Source organism: Sinocyclocheilus grahami, unplaced genomic scaffold, assembly GCF_001515645.1.
Source record: "Sinocyclocheilus grahami isolate Dianchi unplaced genomic scaffold, SAMN03320097.WGS_v1.1 scaffold1390.1, whole genome shotgun sequence".
NCBI classification, from domain to species: Eukaryota; Metazoa; Chordata; class Actinopteri; order Cypriniformes; family Cyprinidae; genus Sinocyclocheilus; species Sinocyclocheilus grahami.
The window spans coordinates 82,447-101,196 of NW_015506569.1; the positions used below are offsets into that span (position 1 = coordinate 82,447).

Here is an 18,750-nt window from a genome sequence, read left to right on the forward strand (position 1 = left end):
GATCCACAAGACAAGCAACAAAAACGGAATCCAAATACCTTGGGAAGTCAATTTGCAAGATGACAGGTACACATGGCTAACATACATTCACAAGTCCTGATATTTATAACAATCAACACTCAAGGACAGACAAAACATCTTCGTTTCCATATTTGCATACTCCCTATAGTGGCTTTTGCAAGTTTTTTTACTTTCTTTTTTTGCAATCCACTCAACTGCAGACCTTTAATCACATTCTTGTGCACATGACCTAAACTTCCAAACACTAGGGTGATTAACTTACAGTGATAGTCAAGTTGATGGATGGCTTCAACCAATGGCTGATATTTCTCACACACACACACACACACACACACACTCTCTCTCTCCGTCAGATTAGTGATACGGACAATGCATCAAACGCTCAGAATTCTGTCTCACTCTAAGGGTAAAATACTGATTAAAGCAATAGTGATGTTTAAAATAATGATAATATGAGTTATGATAAAATACTACATATAACTGGTGTAAATACACTGCCTCGCGCTATTTTTCTTTCCACATGGTCCCCTTCTCTCATTCAGTTCTCTTGTTCCCAATGCGGACTCCACGACACAGTTCGTACTAGAATGAATTAACAAAGATAACAGATGACAACGGCGGACTCAAAAGTCAAACACTGCAAAACCTCTGTGAACTGAATCCATGTTTCGAAAGGCAGTTAGCGTTTCTTCATCTTCGAGGAAGGTCTTCCGCTCCGATCCTTTCCTCCTTTTGTGGCGATGACGCATTTTCCCCGCAGAACGGGTGATAAACGGAAAACCTCTTTCATAGCAGTTTTCTGAGTCATTAGTGTTCTTTAGAGAAAGTCTTTGAGCTTTACATTCCATAATGCATCCACGGGTAACCATGGAAACCCCATCTGGAACCTCACAGTCAGGCGCGATCTCTCTGCTGGAGCGAAGCACAGCACAGGCTTTTCATTACAGAACTCAAACAGCAGCATCAGACTCTGCAGAAAGAGCGCACTCACGTCTGATCTGTGCGGGATTAGTCGAGTGTATGTTCATCCTCTCTCTGACTGCTCCAGATACGCCGCTCCAGGCTTGGCAATTCTGTTGCTCTGTTGAAACAGAACGCATATGAACACGACCGCACACGAGAACTAGCAGAAAACATCGACGCTCCCACTCATGCCTATGGAAGAGGCCATAATAACAGAACCTGACCTGTCAAACACTGTAGAACTTTAAAGAGTTTAAACTATAAAGCTTTAGAAAACTATAGAAGACACTTTCATGTAAATCTGGCTCTGACTGTAAGCAAACACTGCTGCGCCCACAGCCCGTCAGAACTTAGCATTTAACTAAAAATCTGATCAATATAAAATAATTAAAAAATATTTACTTACGCATATTTGAACACTGGAACGTGAGAGATTTTACTCTAGTAAATAAGTTTTTTGAATAAAAAGAAAAAAATGAAAACCATTACATCATACAGCAGCATTGTGAGTGCATCACGCTTGATGACAAGCTGAATGTGTCGCCATGGGAATACGAATGTGCTGCTATCTTAAAAAAACCAACAACGTTCAAATGAATTTTTTTAAAAGTCACACCGAGGCCTCTAATTATTTTAAACTCAAGTGGGAAGGGGTTCGTTTAATGTGTTCCCTTCCTTAGCATCAGCGAATGTTTGCTCCTTTTGTAATAGTTGTGTTCGAGTCCCTCAGTGTGAACAGATGAATCTCAAAATCATAGTCACTGGTGGGAAGATTTCAAATGTGGAAAACCAAAGAATGTGCAGGGTTTTTCTGAAGAACAGTGTGCAGGCAAACTGCTGAGGACAAACAGGGACTCATTAAGAACTATCACAAAACACACAAACAAGAAGATACACACCAGCAGAAGAAGCAAGAGGATGGACACTTCTCATCAGGATCGTGTGTGTCAGTACCTGGACTAGTTTTTCTAGTGCTACTGTCTCATAGCAACTATGATATACCTTTAGGCTCTGTGAAAAATAAAACTGTCTTCCAAATATCCATCTTGGTGCTTCTTAACATTTCCATATTAGATGTGAAGTCTTGTTCTCTTACCTTGTGCTTTGGACACCTCAGAGAAAAGTTGTCTTCATTTAGAGAGCAATCTAGATTGAGGTTAAAAACCGAAAGATTTAGCACTGAACGTCAGCCACTCATTTGATCACAAAGACTCATGTGGATTTTGCTTTAATAAAACAAGTGCAGGCCAAGGTGATGCCACATCTCACCTGCTTCTATGGCACAAAGGTAGTGGAACCTTAGTGTGCAGCCTTTACTGTAGCAGCCAAGTGTGGAACCTACCATCTCACAATGAGAGCAGCTCTGAGGAGTGGAAATGTCAGAAATATTACAAATAAAATAAACAACAATTTCTGTATACTTGACACAAGTCACATATTTTCACACAATACGGCAAGCCAACAAACTGCAGCGCTTTCCACTTACTGTATCTCTAGCACCATCTAGTGCCTCCTGAAGGCCATACAGTCTCCCATTGACCAGGTATACGCCACTGGTCCAAACGATGCAGCCCTCGTGCACCCACAGCTCCTCGGGGTCCAGAGGCACGAGTGGGAGCTGGGCCAGTTGGGACATGGTGCCCAGAGAGTCCAGGCTGGGTGGCGGGGGCTGGAAGGGCAGGGAGGCTTTGCTGTTGATAGGGACCGTTCGAGGTAAATCCTCACTGGACTTATGTCTTCTTTTGAAGCGTGGATGGGATGTCAGTTTTCTGTGCTGGGGCCTTTGCTGTGTATTTTCGACCTGCAACTGCTCTAGTACAAGTTCACCATCCAGTTCTTGAGATTTTGATGTGCCCAGCCCGCTTGTCAGTTCTGCAGTCGAATCCCAGGTGTGAGCCGTTACCTTTGAGGTGGAGCTGCTCGTCTTAGCATTCTGGAAAAGCATTTCTTCACCCATGCTGGGAGAGACAGTGCCAATGGTGGTGGCTGGGGACGTTGGGTTTGTTGCCCGACTTACTGTGCAATCGCTATCTGTAGATGACTTGACATTCTGAGGGTCCTGTAATCTCGTATCCTGGGGAGTCGTTTCTATTGGAATGGATGTCATACTGAAACCTGTTGTAGCTGCCCCATGGTAAGACAAGGTTTGTCGCACTTGAGGTTGATTCTTAGGGAGCTTGGCTGCATACTCAGCTGGGTAAAAAGGACCATAGAGATCCCCGAGATGTTTGTAGTTGGCCCATTTCTGGCAAAGGCAGCATAGGAGGCGACCAGTGTGTCCAGTCTCTGATATCACAGGCCCACTAAGGACATATCCAGACGTAGGAAGTGTCTTCCCTGACTGCAAGGCAGAATCAACAGGCTCTGAAACCCAGTTTTCTTTTGTTCTTTCATTTTCATTTTCTTTTCCCAAAAGTTGAGATGACACAGGGGTATTTAACGGGCCATCAACCCCTAAGTGACCAGTTTTGCCTCCACCTTTTGATTTTTCATCCTCTGCATTAATTATTGTACAGACAGCCCCAATCTCTGTTATATTTTTCTCCACATGTATGTAAGGAGCAAAAACATTATTCCTGGCTTCTGAGAATATTCCACATGGGCTGATATTTCCCCTACTGCTCGCCTGAGTGTCCAGCTTCTTATTGGAAGCCATCCCTCTTCTTCTCCTTCTCTGATTGCCAGGAGTCTCATGGCCCTCTTTCCCCTTTTTCTGTCTATCTCTAGCAGGCGTCACATCTGACTCCGGCTGGGTCTCCTCGCTCTCTACATCCACTTTCACCACCTGGATTTTAGCAGGAGGTGTCAAAGATGGACAGGGCTTCTGGTCAGGTGGTGTTGATACTTGGGGCACTTCACTTGCAGTGTCTGGGATTGGGACAGACTGAGCTTCAGCTGTGGGTGAGGGAAGAGAATCCGCAGGTATGCTTGTTGCTGCATTCTGAATTTGTGCTTGGGCACGTTTTTGCTTATTCACACTGCCTACTGGGCGACCTTTTTTTTTACCTGATGGAAAATAACCTTTGGGGACACTGTTTTCTGATGTTTTAGGCTCTGAACTGGTCAACCTGAGAGAAGACAGAAGGTGGTGCCCAGGGCTCTGACTATGGCCAGTGGTTGTCCCATAGTAATCCCCACCTGGGTAATCATCAAAGCCCATGCCAGTCTCTTGAAGTTTCTGCCTCAGCAGGTTAGCAGCCGACTGCTCACCTCGTCGTGTTTCCAACTGTTGATAAGTGTTTGTGAACTGCTGTATGTCAGACAATGCAGAAGAAGATGGAGGGGATCCCTGTACAGGACAAGGTAATGGAGGAGCTGGTGGAAGGGGTCCTAACAAAGTAAAATCATCCTTAACATTTTCACCCAATGATCCTGAAGATCCAGCAGCACCTAATCCAAAGTCAAAATCTTTTGGCAAACTCCTGAGGGCACTAGTGCTAGAAGCTGTTGTACCTGGTTTGAGAGTCTGAGAATCACACGAGAATGCATCTTCAACTGCTCTGTATGGCATAAGATCATCTAAAGTATGAGAATCATCAAGGTAAGATAAACATGCCTCCTCTCCTTGAGGAACACCAGAAAATGATGTACCACCCTCAGGGTCTGGTATGTCAGAAGTGTAATGAGATACTTCTGAGAAGTCAGATCCCACTCGACTATTGTTTAAGTCATTTTTTTTCACACCGGGAGTAATTTTTCGCACAATCGCCTCAAGTTTTAGACCATGACCCTTTCTTGGGGGAATAAACTTTGCTTTGGACTGAGAAGGTGAATTAGCGCTGGGTATAGAATGCTGTGTTTTAGGAGATGGCAGTTTTGGCTGAGCATCAGTACTGCCAGAGCAATTGTTGGTTCCAAGTCTCGAATCAGAGTGGGACTGAGATAGTGGGGAGTGATACGCTGATCCTGGTCGCTGACCTGGAACATCCTGATGCTGCCTCTTAGCTGGAATAGGAGAAATAAAAGATCTAACTCTCCTTCTCATGATTAAAGGGTTGGTTTCAGCCGATGCTCCAGTTTTGGTTGCTCTCTGCCCCTGCTGAATCCCTTGGGCAGTCTTACCAGTGTGCCCAGCAGGGCTAACAGCAGCAACTGGAGCCAATGAGTGGAAGGATTTGGACGTGTTTTCCGCACTCTTATCTGAAATGTCCTCTTCTTCAAGTTTGGGGCCAGCATTAGTGACTGGCTGAGAACCTACATGCTCATGAGGGACTGTAGTGGGTTGTCCAGCTCCCTCTCTTTCAGGATAAATGTCCCACATTTTCATGTCAAAGTGTGAACCGGGATAAGAGTGCTGTCGGGATAGGTGATGCTGACTAGGCAAAATATCACTTGAAGGTTCGGATTTACACTTCTGTTCAGAAAGTCTCTGAGGAACGTGCCTGTCCATACCTCTTAGCCTTTGTCTGTCAGGAGTCCAGTCGGGTCTCACGTGAGGAGGTAAACTCTGTGGAAACATTTGTAACTTGTTAGTAGAAGGTGCAGTTTTAGAATATGCTGATACTGTGTGGAATGGTTTATGAGGTGTAGGATGGGAGATCATTTTTGGTCCATCCATGGTGTCACTGAAACCATATACTCTGAAACCGTCAACAGCCTGCGAGAAAGACTGGTGCCTTGGTGGCGAGGACAAGGGATTTGAGGACATTTGCAAAAGATATGGCAGGTTACTAGTGGCTTCTCTGTTGCCTTTTGCACTGCTGGTCTTTTCTATATCGGAATCAACATCTACAGGGGGATGAAGAGGCTTATTAGATTCCTTACTCGGTGGGGTGCTGCAGTAACCATCTGTTTTCTGACCTGCAGTTTCTGTCTTTGATGAGTCCTCCTTGTCTTGTGCTTTCTTTGATTTTGATTCTTCCTTGCAACATTCTTGTTCATTTGATCCAGATGAAGAAAATGGCTGCTGAATGACAGAGGGTCCAGAGGTACCAGAATGTCCTCTCTCTCTTTCTGGTGTTGTTCGTCGAGAAGGGGACACATCACAGATTACTGAGCGGCGTCCTGTGGATGAGGATGTCTGAGATTGAGTGCGATTGATAGGACCTACACCACATGCCAATGGCTCAGCTTCCTGTAAAAGCAATTGTTCCACAGCAGAAGGAGAGGTACCATATCTGGATGGTTTTCTGTGCTGCAAAGAATAGTCAGCCAAGTTAATGTGCTTTGAGGGGGCTCCTGTTGTGAGATCTAATGATTGCTGCATGTGGGAGGACTGGCTGGGAGACAGACTGGTTTTGCCTTTTTCTAAAGAGATCCCATGAGTCACATTGGGCTTATGTGCCTCAGAATCCCAAGAGGGATGAGGAGGGCCTAAAACAATATCATTATCCGATCCCTGATTTTGACTTGAATTTGGTGGTTTTCCAGAGGCCATCTGATTGAACTTGACATTAAGTCCACTCATAAGTGTTTGAGAGCCCATTGCATGTGGACTCAAATTTTCAATCATACTGTAAGGTAGTCTAGTTTGATAACGGTGCTGGTATGTATCTTGAGGTTGTTGGTGAACACTAGATGTCTGGTCAGGATGCCCATAGCGTCTATCCAAGTGATGACCCTGGAGGACTTCTTGCAAAAGACTTGGAAACGATTGCTGAAACTGAGAACTGCTTTCTTGACTTCTTGAGACGATAGCCCTCCCCCCTTCCATAGCAAAAACACCAATCTCCTTCCTGCCAATAGACCCATAGTTGGCTTGCAGTTGATGATAATTCTGACATCTATTTGTGCCCATACCACTCCCTAGTCCTAACTTTCCTTTGCTCTTTGCAGCATTATAATGTCCCTCAGGATTACTGTATTTAAATGACACTGGGTGAGACTGAATTGAGGGTTGAGAGCTTTGGCCAAATTCTTGTTTAGGGGAAATATATTGTGACACATATGTTTCCATGCACATCTCCCCTTCTCCATTGTGATTTCTAGTCTCTCTTAAGACATTCACATCACGTTGGTCCTCGGGATTGCTATGTTTATTTGAGTAATGAGAAACACCATAATGTGGAGATCTGGCTCCTGTGTGCTTGCTTGATTCAGTATTCACTTCAGATCGAGCAGAGACAATAACCCCAACACCCCCAACATTATGTTTCTCTGATACATTCACATTTTTACTCAGATTTTCAAATTGCTGTGCATCTGTCTCTGCTTCATCCTTTGTGGGAGGGACTGACCGTCTGTTCTCTGAATTTTCCCTATAACAGGAAGCACCTGCATTTTCAACTTCACATTCTTCATCTTTTATCATTTTGATCTGTCGTCCCTTCATTCCACTATCATCATCATTACAAAGGTCTTTTTCTGCCACACAGTTTGGATGTGCTGAGTGAATAGGAGATGGTGGAGCAGGGGGATATACTGGTTGTTTTGGGCTGGGTTCTGCAGAAGGATGAACTGATGGTGGTGAAGAGGAGGAGGGAGTCAGGGTTTCTGGCGTCTTTGATTGAGACTCTCTAGTGAATGGTTGTTTTGAAGCTGTTGAAATGACTCCAGTGTTGACCTGGAGATCCAATACTTGTTGACTCGCTTCCGACGGCATCTGGCTCTGTGATGATGGGTAGCTTTGTGGCTCAGATTCGTTGCTTGTTCCACTTGCCTGCCTAATTTTCTTATGTTCTACTTGTTGATGCCCTTTTGTTTCCAGCATCTCGGAACTCTCTTCATTCACTGAGGTCTGACCACTGGTGCTGGAATTTCCAGATTTGTTCTGGTTGCCTGATAAAGACTGAGATCCTTGCTGCATCTGAAGATGATGTGCACTGTCTCTGCTTTTCTTCAGGGGCAGCACAGTGTCTGTTAGAAGCATGTGCTGCACTGTATTAGGTAGATTCTCCACTTGAGAGGTCAGAGCATTGAGACTATTTAGACCAGGGTCCTGCAAGAGTTTGTCATGAGGGTACAGGGAGACATCTTCCCCTGGACCACCCTGAAGACTTAGTCCCATTCGGTTCTGACTCACGGCAGCATGACCGATCCCTGCACTGTGGTTCAAAACAGCCGATTTAGTTCCTACACCGCTACCACAACTACTGATGCTGCTATTTGAATTGGGAGTCGGGCTCAGCTGAGGTACGGCCTGCAGTAGACGTCCATGGCTTTGGCTGCTGCGAGCATTTGAAACAGAGGGGTGTGATGATGGCTGCAGATAAGTAGTGGCATTGTTTCCTTCAAAACTCCCCATTAGTGGAGACGAAGAAGAGCTGCAGCTTGGAGACTGTACGGCAGATGGAGCAGGAGAGGGATTAGATATGGGACTGAAGTTCTGATGAATGTGAGCCTGTTGACTTTGGGAGTGCATAGGAGATTTGGCAAGGTCTTGAGAGGGGTGTGAAGGCAGAGCAGGGCTGGAGGACACAGAGGAATGGGGCAGTTTGGTGTGCAAGTGTCCTTGGTGCTGCATTTTGAGGGAGGGGTCATAACCTGCTCCAGTGCTGTGCTGAGAGGTACACTGGGAATGGGGGGCATGCTTGTTAAGGGACTGAGATTGTGGCGAATATGGTGGATGAGCCGCCGATGAGTAGTTTTGTCCCATATTCTCACAGCTGTTTGAAGCAGATGAACTTGTTTGAGTATTTGGATTAGACTGAGTAGGAGAGTTATTCATTTTGGCATCCGTGCTGCTGCTGCTGCTCACGTCGTATCTTTGCGGTGGAGAGTTATATATTCCAGTAGAGCCTGAAGTTGCATTAAGGGGGGCATAGTGTCCAAATTGAGGGGGTATTCTGTTTCCAGAAAGCGGGTAATGCAAGGTCCGGTGATGCTGACCTTGGTGCAATCCTTGATGTGAGGGATATTTCTGACCATGTTGCCGTTGCTGCATTTGAGCACCTGATTGTACTGAAGCAGTATGAGCCAGACTGTATTGCTGGGAAGGAGAAAATGAACCAGCGCCACTGGAATTACTACCTCCAACTGCAGATGCACTGCTGGAGCCATAATCCATAGAGTAGGGAGAAATCATTCCAGAGGATGACCCTGAACCAGATAAGTGTTGGTACTGATGAGGCGCATGTCCATCCATGTTTGTGTATCTAAATCCCACGCCATACGATGCTCCGCCTCTTCTGCTTCTTTCTCGTCCACTCACAGAAAAATAATAATCCACACTGTCCTTACGGTAAGAGTTTCCTCCTCCTCCACTGTGAGTGTTTCCCTGCGTCATCTCTCCAGTTGATCTTCTGGATCCATAGCCTTGTATAGGAGGAGCATGTAGAAGATGCTGTTGGCTCCGCAGGTGCAGCCCATGGCTCTGCAGGGTAGGGTGAGCTTGCTGCATGGTCGCATAGTCCTCTGAGTTTCTGGGAGATATCTGAAGGTCCGAAGGGTGGGGTTGATATGGGGAACTGACAACACTTCCTCCCCGGCTAAACCCCGGATGAAGAGGGACTGGACTGTTGGGAAAGTTCTGCATTTTTGTGTTTACAGTTTTTCAAAAGCTGTTATTAGCTACCTTTCTTATCAAAAGGACCCAAATGGCAAACTGGAATGCTTAGTATTAGAAATCTAAAAACACATCTGTAACAGCAATGTAGAAGGCCCCAGCCAATGTCGTAACTGAGATTTAGAAAACCAGGAGATTCAATTTGCTGCTCAAGTTAAAAAGTAAAAACAATGTGAAGATGGGCAATGCAGCAGCTGCACATTCATTCACAGAAACGGTGTCACAAATGCCACTACGTGGTTTGGCACTAGATCCAAGGATCTCTGGAAAAAGATGATGAATATAGGTTTAGTGTTATCACAAAATGTCTATTAGCCAAGAGGTAAAAATACTCCACCAAAATAGCAACTCAAGTAAGTTTCATTAGGAGAATGTCAATATCTTGATACTGTAGTGTGAAACAAATCCTTGCCATTTGGTAACTGTGCGAACGGATGTGGATAGCAGCCATGCAGTAGAATTATAACAGTTCAGTAACAGGTTTGCAACAGACAAACAAAAAAAATCGTTCTCCAGTTGGCACATGTATTCACTGACCCTGTAAATAGCTTGAGAAAGATCAATACTTCAAGATCATGATTTTTTTTTCATATTTCCTGTGTAACAAGGATTTTCGGCACGTGCTCAAGCATGTTTCATTAAGATCTTTGCCAACAAATGTTTTCCAGCTGTATCCAAACATTTGTCTATTCCCATGTTAGTTATTCAGTCCAGCAAATTTGATGTTTTCTTTGAATGTCCAATCCTTGCCCATTACAGTAGGGTATTTTTCAGTGTAGCTGGTCCTAGCTTCAGGTTTTCCATGGTCAGTGACATGCCATCCAGTTGCTCTTTTAATCCTCTCAATATATCTTTCTCTCTCTGGAAACAGGAAGATGTTCTGAAAACAGAGAGAAAACACAGTTTATATTATATATTACTACATATTAACTGAGAACTCTGCTTTAGTGTTACATTCCTATTTTAAACAACCAAATAACAACCCAAGTACACTCCGTCTGGAGTCAATTTGTCTGTAGTCAGTCTACAATTACATCCAAACATTTAAACGGCCATGAAATCCTAAATCTTATTTTCAGAGATGTTAAGGGGATACTCCACCCAAAAATGACAATTCTCTCATCACTTACTCACACTCATGCTGTCCCAGATGTATATGACTGATTTTCTTCAGATGAACACAAATTAAGATTTTTAGAAAAATAATCCATCTGACTTGAGTCAATATAATGCAAGTGTATGGGATCCCCAAAGTGGACGCATCAAAAACCACACAACACCAACACGATGGTAATCCATACGACCCCAGGTGATGAATCAAAGTCTTCTGAAGTTAAACAATGGGAGTGTGTATATACTACTATTAGAAACATTTTGAAATATAATCCTAACTTCCAGCCAAAAGTCATAGATGGGTATTGGTATTTTTCTCACACACACACATCGTTTTGCTTCAGAAGACACCGATTCATCAACTCTGGTTGTATGGATTACCATCATGTTGATATTTTTGCCAAGTTTTTTGAAGTGTCAACTTCAGGGATCTGTTACACTTGCATTATATGGACTCTACGGATTATTTTTCTAAAAGTCTTTGTGTTCATGTGAAGAAATAATCTTCTACAGTATTATATTGATGTCTCTCCAAACATCAACCAGCACAGTCTAGGTGCATGCATTGGACTGCAAATAACGGCACCTATACAGTGATGCATTTGATCATGAACGCTACGACAATGATGAAATCATAAAAATCAAAGAAGAATGGAAAGAGAAGTCTTTATTCTTACTAGAACCAGGAAGTATGAGCATATTAGCCCGGTTCTGTCAACATTGCACTGGCTCCCTATTAAACATCCTATAGATTTTAAAGGTGTCTTCACACCTGTAGATTGATTGCTTTGTTCCGAAACAGGGATTAAAATGATTACAATGTTGCTTTTTATTCTTGGTGCAGTTCGCTTTCACACAGCAATGTTTCTAAATGGACCAAATTTGTTAATACAAGTCACGCGCGAGTAAACTGTTCTCTCATTGGTCAAAGTTCCACGGTTTATTTTCCGGGATTCCACTGAGCTGTCATGCATTTCATCCGTCAGAATGGAACAACAACAGCTTTGTGGGCTTATTGTTGTTGTTTTTTGTAGCTGTCGTTATATTAATTTATCATTTTGAGCAGGAGTCCAGCATTCATAGGGGAAAACGTTTTTAAAATGCACCTACTAGGAAAAAGAGCAATAAGACGGCATTATAAAATGAAAAAGTGCGCTTTGATTTTGAATGGCGAAGACGTGCTCACCCACAGACATTCACAGGTTCATTTTGAGGTATTAGCAAAACAACAAAGCTAATGCTTTTCACGGAACTTACGTAATTACCCATTATACATTGTGATATAGCCTGGTTCGTTGGTCCGTTAGATCGGATTGCTTTCTCACTACAACCGAACCGCTCCAGAGTTCGTTTCCAATCGAGCCGAGACCATCTCGTTCAGGCGATCTCGGACCGATTGTTTTGGCGCAGATCCGAGCGCGATTGCCGTGTTCACATAAGCTCAAACGAACCGAGCCAAGGGGAGAAACACGCCAGGTTCCCAAACAACGGGGCAGGTGTGAAAGCACACTAAAATACTGCTAATTATAAAGCCCTGGATTAGGGTTGCACCGATACCATTTTTTCAGAACCGATCCGATCACAAAATTTCTTGCACTAGCTGGACTTCACACATGACGTAATCGCGTTGGAAAGGTCACACGTGAAGCAAGTGGAAGCACCGACCCAGTGTTTACAAAGCGAACGAGCAAAGAAAGTCAAACACCCTTTACAAAAGAGGTAAATCAACGATGATGGACGATTATAGAGTTGGAGAAAATGAGATGGAGTTTTTCGCCCTACTCTTCCTTTCTGAACCGGAGCACACAGCTGAAGAGCTGACCGCATGCAACCTTTCCAACGTGACTACATAATATGCATATTGCGGAGCTAGGGCAAGACGTGAATTTGTGGTTAAAAAGTATATAATTTTTTTTTTAAAGAAAACGACTGATGGCTGGGATCGTGTCGAGCTCTTTGAAGCTGCACTGAAACTGCAATCTGGATATTCAGTCCGTTGGTCCCCATTGAAGTCCATTATATGGAGAAAAATCCTGGAACGTTTTCCTCAAAAACCTTCATTTCTTTGCGACTAAAGACAGAAAGACATGAACATCTCAGATGACACGGGGGAGAGTAAATTATTATCTGGAGATTTTTATTCCGGAAGTGAACTACTCCTTTAATAAACCTCAAACAGTCAGAATAATTAAATTTCCCCATATAAAAATGAGATCGTTGCAATGTTTGCAGATGTTACGGTTTTTGATAATGAACGTAAATTTCCTAACTACTAAAGCTGCTACTACTGTCAACTCAAGCTACTGTCAAACGTGCATTTCTAAGAGACAGAAAATGTACTATTATGAATACTGGAGCATACACTGCAAACTGTGCTGAAGACACACATCACAAACCTGTGTCATGATTTGAAACAATATCACTCATTACAACATACAGAAACTAAGAAATTTAGTTTTCTATTAAGATATTTATTTTGTTAAGGAAAAATGACGTGAAGCGTTTGTCATGTTCTGACCATAAAGAGTCGTTTAAATCCACAATTAACGGTCTGGTTTATACGACTTTCACTTAGGAGCAAAAATCTGCCTTTAAACTGAAAGAAATAAAGACTTGAAATGTACTGTGATAATTATCGATATCGACTCATATGAACAATTTTATTGTGATCATTTTTTTTGGCCGTATCGCCCAGCCCTAGATTAAATGAGTGTTCCTGACATCAGATGGATCTTCATTAAATCATACCAGAGTCCACTGCACAATAACACACTGCAGGTTTCAGAGTATTTCTTGAAACCAAGCTTTAAACACAGTGCAAGAAATAAAATTCTGATGCTGTATATTGCTACTTGGCAAATAAATACATGAATGGGCATGAAATGTTAATTTGACTTTTCTTAATATTTAATATCTACGAAGAGCACAGAGTGTGACGAATGACATGCAACCAGCAGTCTAGCAAATTTGTGAAAACATGCATTTTAAAAATAGCTTTAATGTTTCAGAGCAGAATGGCACAACAGTTCAGTTAATGGCGTAAACGTAATAATCACACAGATGTTTACCTGCTGGATTCAGATTCACGAACACTTCACGCATGTAATCTGGATTATTTTCATCAGCTCTCAATGAATAAACATTGAACAGTCACAGTTCTGCTCCCGAGAGCACTTATTAAATGATATATTGTAAATCGTGTAATGAATGCAGTATGCAGTGTGCAGACTGTGGAGTGTCTGTATTGTTGTCAAACACACGGTTGCCATCATTCAGACTCAAAACTCTTCTGCGCATGTTATGATGAAGCGTTGAAGCTTATTTCCCAAGAAGCCAAGTCAATCAGAACCGCGGCAATTAGGGCTGCACGATCAATCGAAATGGAATCGAGATCGCGATTCGGCAGAAGCTGATTGTCGTGCATATCTTTCAGTGAAGCACGGTTCTGTGATCAGCAGTAAATCTCCACCCGAGGGCCAGAGGGCGCTCTCGCGCTGAAACTCCAAATACGCCTCGCAGAAGAAACCCAGAAAATGGCTATCGCTGCAGCTGAATAAACAGAAGATTCAACTGCTTTCATTGATTTAACGTGACTAATAAACACAGACTACGGCAATATATACGGTTTATCGGAGTTCTTATTATAATTGTCGTTAAAATAAAGTATATAATAATGCAATGCCTTTATCACTGCTTAAATACTATGAAATATGTTGCGTGCCTTATTCGGGATTTATTTCAAACATTCGACTGATGTTATGAAGTGAGTTTGGAGTAAAATGTTATTAAATGTGGTATTTTCACCTGCTTTCAGATGGAGCAGCATTTACTTCACAGAGCCGTAGTTCACTGAGAAGCTACGCAAGCAGCTGTCATTATCGCCAACGATTTCTTCAATTTCAGAATCGTGCGATTAAATCGTCTGCGATTTGTTTGCGTAGCTTGTCAGTGAACTACGGCTATGTGTAGTAAATGCTGCTCTATCTGAAAGCACGTGATGATGATTTCCTGCTGATCACAGAACCGGCTTTACTGACAAAATGCGCATGACAATCGCATCTGATTAATCGTGCACATATTCATAAGAGCTAATGTTTTAAACACTGGTGAATGTAGCTTTGGAGACGAACAGCGGTTCACAGTGTAGCTCAGTCACTGCGAGTCTTTTCACACTGTACTACTGTTTTATATCAATTACAATATTTTGATGATAAAACTGTATTAAATCACAAAACACAAATACAACAGAAATCACAAAATTGAGAAATTAATGCAAAATCATAAGTCTTCAGGCCCTATGAAGTCTTATGATTTTGCATTAATTTCTCAATTTTGTGTTCTATTACTGTTAAAATGATAATAAATTATCAGTTTTAATATCTTTTAAGAACTCAACTGATTAGACATGGTTTTTAATGACTACAAATTAAACCAAAAACACAGAATTTGGGGGGGGGGGGGGAATATATATATATAAAACATAATTTGGGAAAACTAAAATGGATTCCATAGTTCCCTAAAGATGTACGACTGTTACGGTGGGGTTTATTGACATTCCCTGATCACTATGTATTAGGGCTGGGTAAAAAATATCAATATCTCGATTATAATCGATTCTCATTGTTACGGAACGATATCGATTCTTAAATCCCAAGAATCGATTAGTCCAGCCTGTTTTCAGTTAATGGACATAACACTGAAGGGCACCTCCCATCCAATATATCACAATAAGCTTTGTGCGTTGGTGCTTTTAATATGAAACGGTCTCAGATTTCAAATTCTGTCCAATGTATTGCAGTATTTAAACAATAAATGCCGTTTTGGCGCTGTTTAATGTGGAGTAATCGCTGAACTGATCATCTCCTCCGCTTTATTACTAGTTATAGCACAAAATAAACATGACTAAACATCTGAAGGTAAGTTAAAAGAAAGAGTACGACTTTACAATCCGTCTCCCGTCTCGTGTAATCTCTCGATCAGTGTTTCAGCCGCGCAAAGATCTCAATATAACGGCTTGAAAACAATGCCACGCCACATTTACCTCAGAAAAACACATTCGGTGACCATAAACTCAGTCAGATAGAAAAATAAACCGTAGAGGGGCATTCTGCAGAATATATGCACCATATAACTTTCATTATAATGTTTACTGTTCTTCAATGTTTAATTTATGTTTGAATAAACCCATCAAGTTTTTGACAGCCACCATTTAAATGTTTATATTTAAAAAAAAAAACTAATTGAAGTAGACATTATGTAATTGCAACTTTTATCATAAAAACTTCATTAAGTGTAATTTAAGCAGTTGTATAGCCTAAAAAAATCCATCAGTTTTAACCTTCAGTATTGACTCGGTTATTCAGACTACTCTGGCACAGACCGAAGCCTGCGTTTAACTAGAGTCGCTGCATGCTCTCACTGTAGGGAAGAAAACCTCCCGTGACAAACCATGCTGACCGAATCATATACATACATATATATATAACACTATAAAACAGAGTGTTGCAGCGACTAACGCAGGAGTCTACAGACTCTGGGTGTGCGGTCTGAAAGTGTGGCATCTGGTCTGGGTGTTTAATTAGCCCAGGCTTTAATGAGGGTCCCGGGCGCTCTAATGGCATCATTAGTCATGTGGACACGTGTCTGCTGTCTCTGGCACAATAGCAGAGAGTGTATGGCTGCTGTCTTCCAGTCAGACCAGTGCTGTGTCTGATCCGCTAGCCGCTAGAGATGGTGCTCACAGGCGTGTGTACTTCAGCTGAAGATGCTCCTCAGGTTCAGCATCATTACTGCAACCTGAAATAACGACGATGAGGAGGAGGATGAGGAGGATGAGGAGGAGCTGCTCGCAGTGATACTGTGCTGTTCATGAGACAACACTGCTGGAGCTCCGACACGATACTGACTCGAACCATCTAGAACCCAGCACAGCACAGCTCTGCACATTAGCTTTAGCCTTTAGCATGGCTCAGGTTCGCAGAAACACAGCTACAACGCGCTCGCTTCTGAACGCGACACATAAACACGACTCTGAGGAGAAACCACGCACACACGCACTCGTGTCCACGCTGGAAACGGACAAGAGCGTCACGTTCAAACCAACACAAACGTCTGATAATGTGATGTTTTTACCGGACAGGCCCGTCCGATGTCCCCGGGCTCGAGTCCCGCGCTCCGCCGCTCCGCCTGCACCGACCCGCGGCTCTCGCGCCGCGCACAGCCGCCTCACGGAACCGAGCGGGCCTTGATATTCCGCGAGCACGAACGCGTTCCCCTTCTGCCGGGTTTCTTCTTTTGTCTTTCTCGCGTCAGAAAACGAGGCAGAGGCGCTCGAGCGGTCCAGGCGCTCCCGCCCCCCTCACGCGCGCACCGCATCCATCACGCACACGCGTCAGACGCGACGCCGCGACGCACGCACTCCGCTGACGCTCGCAGTCATCTCTACAGGCGAGCGGGGATCCCGCCCTCACTGGCTGATCGATCTGCTTTCAAGGATCTGGACGAGAACATAGAGACGCGTGTGGGCTGCTGTTCTGTAGTGTGCATGTCGCATACTTGCGCTAGTGTGCTGAGGTCCTAACGAACGCTGGCTAATTGAGGGCGATGGATGGGCCGCTCTGATTGGCTTCGTCTGATAAGAGCTGGCGTCACATGCTCCCCACCCCCAGCTCCACAATAACCCGCGCTATTCCCATCACGGTTGCCACAGCAACTGAATCACAGCCGGATCATTAGGCCACAGTTTCCAGACACCAATAGCTCTCCATCAGTGCTTGTTCCAGCCAGACTTGCTTCAGCGTCTGTACCTGTTCAGTTCGAAGTTAAACCAGCATCGCACGCGCCAAGGCTTTGTCTGGCCTCCATCTTGACATGGGATTGTTGTTGTGTGTTATATTTGTTTCATGGTGTGATTGTAAAATGCTGCATTTGTTGAGCGATACAGTCACCGGAACGAGGCGTGTGTGGAAGAGAAGAGAAGCGTCCTGTAGATGCAGCGCTAGCAAAGCTGAGCTCGTGGCGTTCATTCTCTCTGAACGCTAAAACTTCTGCAGGTGACATAGATGTGATGTATTTATTGTTCTTAGTCTTCTTCTATATCCACTGTACTCTGGTCTTGATGGGGATACGAATGCGTGTTTGTCATTTTCTGTAGCTGAAAACTGTTCGAATAGCCCATAGCCAATGAATGCTTGACATGACAAACATGTGACTTATTCTGCCCACACCCCATTAAATACCTGTTTGCTAAGAAAAACAAATGCTGCAAATGTGCTCACCATCAGGATGAGTGTGTGTCTTCATCAGGTTTGGAGAAATACAGCACTGCATCAGTGTCTCACTGCAAGTGAATGGGTGCCGTCAGAATGAGAGCTGATAAAAACATCACAATAATCCACAGCACTCCAGTCCATCAGTGAACATCTGGAGAAGACACAAGCTGAAACACATCCAGCATTAAGACGTGTTTTTAACTCAAATACCAAAGAGTCTATAAGAGCTCTATAGTGCTTTATACAAACTGATTGTGTCAGCTTTACAGAGAATAGTTTGCCAATAATGCAAGAAGACAATTACAGAGTCCCTGTTCAGCTATTATGGATGGAATGAGTGATGGGGTGTGTCTGGAAGCGCTCTCCTCTAATCCCTGTATAGTGCATGCAGTTGAGTGCACTGATTCAGCACGCAGTGAAGCAACCGAAGCCAGCGGCTCCCACACCGTATAGAAAGTTATCTCACGCTCAAACTGGCTGAAAGTATATGTAGGCCAATATGCTTGACCTCCAGTTTACATCAAATCAACGTCATGTCAAGTTTTTACGTCAGTTCGATTCGCATATTTGACTTGTCTCCTGATGTTAATTTTTATGTGAATTTGATGTCTTTTCAACACCGTCTTGAACCTCGAATCAATCGCCCACTGGGTAGAAGCTATTGGGAAAAAGATACCAAGTGTGACCAAAAGAGGCTGAGCAGGCCCGATTCAGTCAGCTGAGCTGTTTATGGCCGACAGAAACTCAGTATATGAACGAATACAGCTTTTCACATGTGTTAATAAACTTTATTCTTTGAGGTTTGTGGATAATTCAGTAAGAATGACTTGTGATTGGCCAAGGGTTATGCTGGTCTGCCCTGTTGTAGCTGCTGCTGTCGCCACACGAGCTCACAGACACGCTTCAGACTCTGCTGCTGAGACACTCTGCTGATTCATT

General features: G+C 43.4%; 1 protein-coding gene across 5 annotated transcripts; it reads right to left on the bottom strand.

Moving 5' to 3' along the window:
* Positions 1 to 356: 356 nt before the first annotated feature.
* tcf20 (transcription factor 20) lies at positions 357 to 17,832 on the bottom strand. 5 transcript variants are annotated; one of them, XM_016256038.1, is made up of 7 exons: positions 16,673 to 17,832; positions 2,471 to 10,307; positions 2,254 to 2,347; positions 2,081 to 2,130; positions 1,391 to 1,425; positions 1,013 to 1,102; positions 357 to 930 (listed from the first exon to the last, which is right to left on the bottom strand). In XM_016256038.1, exons 2-6 carry the CDS (start codon positions 9,395 to 9,397, stop codon positions 1,030 to 1,032), a joined length of 7,179 nt encoding a protein of 2,392 aa, XP_016111524.1. In that variant the 5' UTR covers positions 9,398 to 10,307; positions 16,673 to 17,832; the 3' UTR covers positions 357 to 930; positions 1,013 to 1,029. The 5 variants fall into 5 exon arrangements, with proteins under 5 accessions (XP_016111524.1, XP_016111523.1, XP_016111527.1 ...); XM_016256037.1 differs by having other exon boundaries at positions 357 to 933; positions 16,673 to 17,831; XM_016256041.1 differs by lacking the exon at positions 1,391 to 1,425 and having other exon boundaries at positions 16,673 to 17,831.
* Positions 17,833 to 18,750: the final 918 nt, after the last annotated feature.